The sequence below is a fragment of the Tetrao urogallus genome (genome assembly GCF_951394365.1).
Source record: "Tetrao urogallus genome assembly, chromosome: 3".
Lineage (NCBI taxonomy): Eukaryota > Metazoa > Chordata > Aves > Galliformes > Phasianidae > Tetrao > Tetrao urogallus.
The window spans coordinates 64,667,116-64,675,287 of record NC_136815.1 but is presented as its reverse complement, the minus strand read 5'-3'; the positions used below and the strand labels follow the sequence as shown (position 1 = coordinate 64,675,287).

The window sequence follows — 8,172 nt, the reverse complement described above, 5'->3', positions numbered from 1 at the left end:
TTTTCATTTTCTGGTACTGGAGCAAAGAGAGCTGACGTTGTCGCATGGATGCTATACAAAATCTTGGCTTCTGTGATTTATTTAAAAGTGCCCTCTGAGTGCAAATACCTCTCTAATGAGATAATATAGTAAAAGTCAGGATTAATCCAATGAATGACAATCTTACACTGCCTAATACTGATTGTAGATTAGCAGCAGATGTATATTTGTTTTATGATAATGGAAATTTAATATAAATGGCACATAATTTAATTATGACTAACAAAAAAAAGTATCCTGTTTAATCTTGACTTTACAGAAGTCAAGAAGACTTGTGACAGAAATATATAGCATAAATAAGCAGGCATACAGACAGTAATACTGTTTTTTCTAGGATCTAAATACACAGTACATAGGAAATTATTTTCTTAAAATCTGAATTTTAAATCATTTGGATACAAATAAAATAAAGGATTCCTAAATATTCAAAATAAAGACTTCCCAACACATAACTTCTGGTGGTTCATGAGGATCACAACAAAGATTAGAAATGGGGAAGAGAAACCATATGCCCTTTTCTTGTCCAAGCTGAGGGAGAAGAAAAAAAAAGTGGATAAAACATTGGCTGTGAAAGACTTGAAACAGCAAAATAGTTTCTGAGTTTAAAAATCCTTGCTGATTTCAGTAATCTTTGTGCTAGATGCACTTTCCTGAAAATATGTGTAACTGTAGGCAAAACCATGACAAATAATTCCTGCAAATATCAAGGCCAGTGGGACAGATTGTGGACAGAAATCCCCTTTTGTCCCAGAGCTGGCAAATATTCCCAACCCAGTAAATTTGGGCAGGAAACAGTTGCTTCATCAAATTGCTATGACCTAGAAGTCATGCTTTCTTGCTTAAGACAGTTCATTCTGCAAAAAATTCCCCCATTTCTCACAGCATTGGCACTCCTGTCCTGCTGCCCTCTCACAAAGGATAACAAGGCAGAGAGTGGGGAGTAACACTATAAAACTCGGTGCACCCAGAGTGCTGACAGAGATGGGTCTGTGCTCAGTACGTGGAAACGCAGCCAGTCCATGGTCCAGGCAGGCCTGTGGATTTGGTTATAGTACAGGCTCAAGAAGATGGCAGTTCAGAGTGCAGAGTGGCTGTGTGCTGCATCTGGACTGGAAGAAAGGAATTAAGGCAAGTGAGACTGAGGCTCCCCAGGGAGCTGATGGAATCACTTCACCAAAGGTCTCCCAAGAACTGTGTGGATGTGGCACTGATGGACGTGGTCAGTAGGCATGGTGGGGACAGGCTGACATTTGGACCAGATGATCTTAGAGGTCTCTTCTAACCTTCATGATTCTATGAATTGCTCCTCATGGGTGTGGGGGATACAGCCTCGGCTGTGTGTTGGCTGATAAGCCAAATTAGCCTCAGATATATACAACCCCAAAACCCAGCAGGAATTCCATAAGAATACAGAGACATCCACCCAGCACGGTTGGTCTGACACCATGTTTCAGGCTAGTTCCCATCCCTCAGTTTTTAAGCAGACATTATTTAACTTCAGTTATCTCCCTTTAGAACCACAGTAACACCACACGAGGGATTTAGGCGATCCAGTGGTGCAGTGCTGAGACCCACCCCAACCACGGGGGCCGACGTGCACCTCGACGCTATCCCTCACGGCGGGGCCGCCCGGAGACCCTTAACGCTTCTGAGGCGGCCTCACTTTCCGCGCACCTCGGCCCGGGCGGGCTGTCGGGGAGGACTCCGGAGCGGCGCCGCCGCCGCCGCCGATGACCGCGAGGGGGCGCCCGCCGCCGTCTTTGCTAGGCTGCCCGCGCCGGCCGGAGCCGCGGCGGTCCCGCTGCCCGCTCGGCGTGCTGCTGCCGGGCATGAGGGAGCTGCTGCCGCTCTGCCTGCGCCCCGCGGCTCCGGCGCCGCCTCCTCCTTCTCCTCCTCCTCCTCTTTCTCCTCCTCAGTCGGCCTGAAGCGCTCTCCCACTCCGGATCCCGGCGGGGAAGGGGCCATGGGCCGCCTCCCCGGGGCGCGGCGGCTGTGAGACGGCCGGCGGCGCGCGGCGTGCCGCAAGGCGGGGAGCCGGGGGCTGCGAGCCGCGGCCGGGCGGCGGGCGGGCACGTAGCGCCGCGCCGCGCCGCGCTGCCGAGGGGGCGCCCGCGGCCCCCTGCGCTGCCCACTCGCCCCCGGCGCCGCCGTTTCGCCGGTGCATGGATGCGCCATGGCCACGCTGGTGTGCCGGGTGCAGTTCCTGGATGACACCGACCCTTTCAACAGCACCAACTTCCCCGAGCCCACCCGGCCGCCGCTCTACACCTTCCGCGAGGACATCCCGCTCGGCACGCAGCTGGCCGGCGTGCACCGCCTGCTCCGCGCCCCGCAGAAGGTACGAAGGGATTCGGGAGGGGGGGTTCGGAGGTAGGAGCCGGTCGGAGCCTCGGAGACGGGACGGCAGCGATGCGGGGCTGCCCCCAGCCGCGCTCCCCGGGCATCCCCGGGGCAATCCCTGCAGCCGCGGTCGGGTGAGGAAGCAGGGAGGCATCCAAAAATCCCACCGCAACCCCCTCGGCCCCCCGTTAGGTATCAGCATTGGCCCATCTGAGTGCCTCGGGGCTTAGGGACAGCTGAGCTGCGGGAGGGATCCGAGCTGGGCTTGGCAGGGCTGTACGAGCCAGACGGTTACAGCAAGGGCTTGGGTAAAAATAGCAGCCTGTCTGCTGCCCTTGAAACAATTGATACAGCTCAGGATCTGCGGCGTGTCACCGCCACAGCCTTTGTCACATCTTACCTGCCTCTGCTGCCTGCTTCTTGGCGTGTGCTGGCACCCGCATGCTGCCCTTCAAGCCGGACAGCCAGGCATAGGGCTCGAATTTTCAGATTTCAAAGCAGTTCCATTGACTGACATAATAATAACGGCCTTTCACTATTATCTTACATCTGTACATTAGTTCTGCAGGGCGGACAGAAGAAAAAAAGGGACTCTTTTTTTTTTTGTATTTTTTTTCCCCAGAAGAAAGCAAGGCAAAAGTTGTAAAACTTTTATTCACTCTCTGATGAAGTGGGAGGAAAATACTCTCTTAACATCACTTGTTGCATTATATCTTGCTCTGGGGAGCTTGCAGGGAGATGACAAAGGGCTGTGTGTGCTCTCAGATTTAAGGATATCCAAAGCCCAATAAAAGTATTTCAGAGAAAAGCTCTTGGAACAGACAGAAGTTTTGCATTTGTAGAACAGTTTCTTGCATAATAGTTGCCAAGGATACAGCATCCAGAGAGCAGAGCTCTGCCTTGCACACAAAAACGTTGGGAGTTCTTGGTGCACTGGGTCAATTCTGTTTTCATGTGCTCAGTGCTCCCTCATTCAGAGACTGGTCCCATTGTTTCCAAGGGAGGCTTTTTTGGGAGTCAGAGCTAATTAAAAGGACAGGGCAGATTCTGACACCTCGTAAAGTAAATAAAAAGATCATTTTTAATCTGGATTTACAGTTAAAGCAACCTCATTTTCAAGAGTATTCCACTGTGTTGTGTTTTGCTATTACTTCCCTTTCAATGCTGTCCATGCATTTCTTTATAACCCTTTTCTAACTAAAAATCCCCAAGGATTCTGTGCCTGAGGGGCCACCCCAAATCCACAATCGCTTCTATGTGCTTAACTCCTGCCCTGCATTTCAGTGTACTGAAATGTGTTTCTGGAGCTTACTTGATGTTTGAAAGCTGGATTTCCAGGCTTAGGATGAAAGATGGCAGAAGTCTCTCGAGGTGCTATTGAATGATAGCTGCTCAGCTAATGGCAGTGACTTGTTAATCTGGGGCTCTGACTATTGCAAACATTTGTTTCTGCTGTTCTAACTGTGTGGGTAGGCTCGTGGGAATCTGCTTACACAGTTAAAGTTACCTTTGCGTTTGTAAAATCAAGGCCTATTTATTTCTGGGGTGCCTTAATTATTATGTCTCTTGGCATTCCCTTAGCTTTTACTAGAGAAAAAAATGCAGTTGGTTAGACTTGTTTACGTTTACTGAATGCATGTAAAGCTTAATTCTTTGTGCGCACTTGCTGTTAGCGCAGCCTTTCTGTGTTTGTGATTAGATCTTTTTGTGTGTTGATGTAGTTTTGTGAGTTAACTGATTTCTGTCACTTTTTAAGGACAGGCTTCCCACTTTCTTTTATGGTGGTGGGGACGTTTTTTTTTCTTTTCTTTTTTTTTTTTTTTTCTGTGTCTTTTCCTCCGGGCTGTATTCACTGGCTCTCTAGGAGGTTACCACGTGGGTTGACTGAGCAGGGCTCTTCCACATTTGTCCTCAAATTTGTCTTGATCTTTGTGATCTCAGAGGAATGCATCTGTCAAGGCAGAGTGCAGCTTAAAATTCAGTTGTCAGCTCAATTTGACATATTTAAGGTTTGACTGATTAATTAATTACTTTGAAAATTAGTGAGCTAATGGCTAAACAGACTGTTTAATATCTTGATGGCGACTAGTGCAAAAAATCTTGAAACAAACTTAGCAGTTTTTAGCTGAAATACGTAGTAACACCTGTTTAAATCAGTTCTGATCTCTTCTGAGTGGGTGGCATGTTTGCCACTGAGTTCTGCAGGAAAGTGACCTATGTTCTTTTTTCCTTTAATCTGCTTTCAAGTTATCAGCTTTTGATTTAGATGAATGTTCACATATTCCTTGGAAACACGGTGCCACCTGATGACTTTGGACCACGAGCTGCAGAGTAGTATGCACATAAAGAGTTAAAACTTGTGATTATTGTAGAAGTTTTGTAGTTAATACTAGAGTAACTTGTCACTGTAAGTCACTGTAAGTTGAAACATTGTTATACATTACCAATACACCCCCTTAAAATTTAAATGAAAAATCAGTCAGGCTGTCATAGAATTATGGTATTGGCTTTTTGTAATGAACAAATGTCAGAGTTTGGCTCCAAGTGGCAATTCAATTCTTTGGAAATAAAACAAGTGAAATCAAGAAGAATTTTCCTTTTAAGGTTACACTTAGGTTTGGAAGCAAGTTTCAATCCGTAAAGTGTCTTCTGAATGGCAGTGTCTTTAGATTCCTGTGGAGGAGTGCACTGAAGTTAGATGACTCGGGTTCATGAATGCTGTCTGGGATAGGATTTACAACCCTGAATGCTTTAAGTATGTGGATGAGGTGAAAAATTCTAACTGGCTGACTGGGAACTCTGAAAAGAGAAGGGTCTGCAATCCTGTTCCCCTCTAGGGGGAAGAAACCTCCTCCTTCTCCCTTTTTCCTGTTTCTCTCTGTGCACGGCTTTCCCAACGGCCATTCCTTTGGATGAAGCAGCTCACCCTGCACTGTAATGCATTTGGTTCTGCCTAGTGTGCCTGGGGCAGATGTGCCAAGTCCAATTCCATGGGGCACTGTGGTCAGGATTGCTCACCAGGAAAGCATGGTGGCTTAAGATGCCTTAGTGCTGATTTGACTGAGATGATGACATGTGTAGATACAATTAAGTACCACAAATTCTATCACAGTATTTCTAGTCTTGTCTGCAAAATCTTGTTGAGATTACATTACAGAGTTTTTGTGGATTGCTTTTATTGGTTCGAGTGCTCAAGGTGTTATTTCAGATTTGGCTTTTACCCCATTGGTTTGGAATGGTCTATCTTTCCCATTGTCCGTAGTACTAATGAGAACTGGATCTAGTCTGGACTGTGAATTCAGATGGCCCTTTTGCCCATTTCTGTGAACGTTGGGAAAATTCAGGACTGGATCTAAATTTGTGGCTTGGGCCCTGTGCCAATAATGCTCTTTGAATCTAATTTGGTACTTTGGGTTTGTTGGTTTTGAATTGCTTTGAGTTACTTGATACTTCTGACTTGCTGACACAGGGTCATTCAGGAGAGTGGATATATATACATGGCCAATGTCAAGTGGTATGCTTCTTTTTTTTTTTTTTTTTTTTTTTTTTTTTTTTTTTTAAGAGATCTCATTCATATAATTACAGTGTGCTGAGTATGTTACCATATTCCATTCTCATATTCCACTGTACTGTTTAGTGTACTGTTTAGGGCAGCTATGTAAGAATTGTATGTTCATAATAGTATAGGAAATCACACTGTTTAATTTATGAAAAAACGTAATTCAAATACTTCGTTTGATAGGGGAAAACAAAAAAAAATTTCCTTGTGCATGTGGTGTACTGGTTGTCCAGGTGGAAAGGGAGAGGTACAATGTTATAACAATACATATTTCCACCTCTTGTTCTCTCTTGGAAAAAAAAAAAAAAAGAGGCAGCTTCTCCAAGATCTTGTAAATAGGAACAGTGTCATTCAAAAAGCAGTGTTATAAGCAAATAAATGCAGTTGGCACTAGAAGAGGGATTGTGGAGTTTCATTCATAAAGAAGAAGGAATTTAACCCTTGATTAAAAGCCATGGCTAACTCAGGATATGGTGTGTGATGCAAACTGACAGCAGGGACTGTTCCACAGGGCCATGTCCTGGCATGAGGCTCAGCTTTGGCGTAGAACTCAGTGCCAGAGGATATAATCCTGCCAGCACCTTCAGGTTTTCTTACAGCAGCAGACCTGTGAGCTGCCTCAGTGGCATTAAGAAATGACTTGGTGCATAGAGGCTATTTAGAAAGAGAAAAGGGATGGTTTAGATTTTGATCCTGGAGAGCAGAGCAGCCGTTCTCTGAAGAAAGCATTTTTGGTTTGGCTCCGCTATGCTTTTCCCTGGATCTGAAGAATAGAAGACAAAATCTTTTCCTATTTGTATCTTGGAAAATCACAGAATCATCGAATGGCCTAAGTTGGAAGGGAAAGATGAAAGATCGTCTCATTCCAATCCTCTTGATGTTGGCAGGGCTGCCACCCACCAGATTAGGCTGTTGGGGCCCCATCCAACCTGGCCTTGAATGTCTCCAGGGATGGGCAATCCATAGCTTCTCTGGACAGCCAGTGCCAGGGCCTCTAGCCTAATTTTCACTTCTTTTGGTTTAAAGCTTTGTCTTATTACTATCAGATTGTGTAAAAAGTTTGTCTCTCTCCTGCTTATGAGCTCCCTCCAAGTGCTGAAAGGCCACAGTGAGATCTCCCCCAGAGTCTTATCCAAGGTAAACAAGCCCAGGTCCCCCAACCTTTCTTCATAGAAGTGTTCCGCCCTATCATCATCTTTATGCTCTCCTTTGGACCCAAAATAAGCACACAGACAAAGGAAACTGGCTGATATCTTCTTCAAGTATCACTGCAGAGGATTGGAATGGGTTAGCTGAGGAATATGTCAGTCAAGGGCCATTAAGATGACCAGGTCTTTCAAATTCTTTCTGAGGCTGGTGAACATCTTTGATGTTCAGGGCTGGTGAAGCCCTTTCTCATCCTTTTAGAGAAGAGAGTTTAACAGAGCAGTTATTTCCAGCAGGTTCCAGATTTAACCAAGAGTTTCTAGAGTTTACAAAACCTCATACTTCAAGAGATTGACCCCAGAGTGGTTTACTAAGGAAAACATGGTAGAATCAGGCTCTGTTTTTGACTTGAGAGCATGATCTGCATCAGAGTCCTGTTTGGAGCATGATACTATAGGAGAGCATAAATATACTTGGAAGCATAACCACAAAAAGCTACCCAGAGTCTGGCAGCTTGTTATTTTCAGCAGTATTGGCCTTCAAAGAAGCTAAGATCCTGGTACAGCAGGGACAATTTGACTGTAAAATGCTGGATTTGGACAGTTTAACGTATGAGGTCTTTGAAATCCTTGCAAGGTTCTTTTGTTCAGTGATAGTTTTAACAAGTTATAGTTCAGTTTAGCTTAGTTGTGTGATTTAGTCTTGAAAAGTGTATTGCAAAAGCAGTGGAGCAGAACAATCTCAGAGCTCTAGGGGCTGAACTGAACATTTCTCTTTTAAGTTGCTTAGCTGCTGATGGCTCAAAAGTTTTTGTAGTTTTAAGAATGATTGGAAAAAAGCATGGTGTCAACTTCATAGATCTTTTAGTGCTGTTAGATTTTGAAATTGGTTCAGTCACATTCTGTGTATGAAAATTTATATCACCGTAGGATATTTTTAATCAAAGAAAGGAGGAGTTAGACCTTGCTGCTGTAATTCCTCAGGTCTTGTACTTGCAGTTACAGATTTCAAAGTTTTCTTCCAAATCTAGTTGTAGATAGGTCCTTTCTTCCAAACTCTTCTGAAAGAGCTCTATGAAGATTGCTGAC

General features: G+C 45.1%; 1 protein-coding gene across 3 annotated transcripts in view; it reads left to right on the top strand.

Annotated features, from left to right (window-relative positions):
• Positions 1 to 2,212: 2,212 nt before the first annotated feature.
• FHOD3 (formin homology 2 domain containing 3) overlaps positions 2,213 to 8,172 on the top strand; it is a gene marked incomplete at both ends in the record, with an annotated part of 355,589 nt that continues 349,629 nt past the window's right edge. For all 3 annotated transcript variants that reach the window (XM_079533942.1, XM_079533941.1, XM_079533940.1), the window contains one exon: positions 2,213 to 2,377. In XM_079533942.1, coding sequence (XP_079390068.1) covers positions 2,213 to 2,377 — 165 coding nt within the window. The remainder of the gene's footprint in view (positions 2,378 to 8,172) is intronic.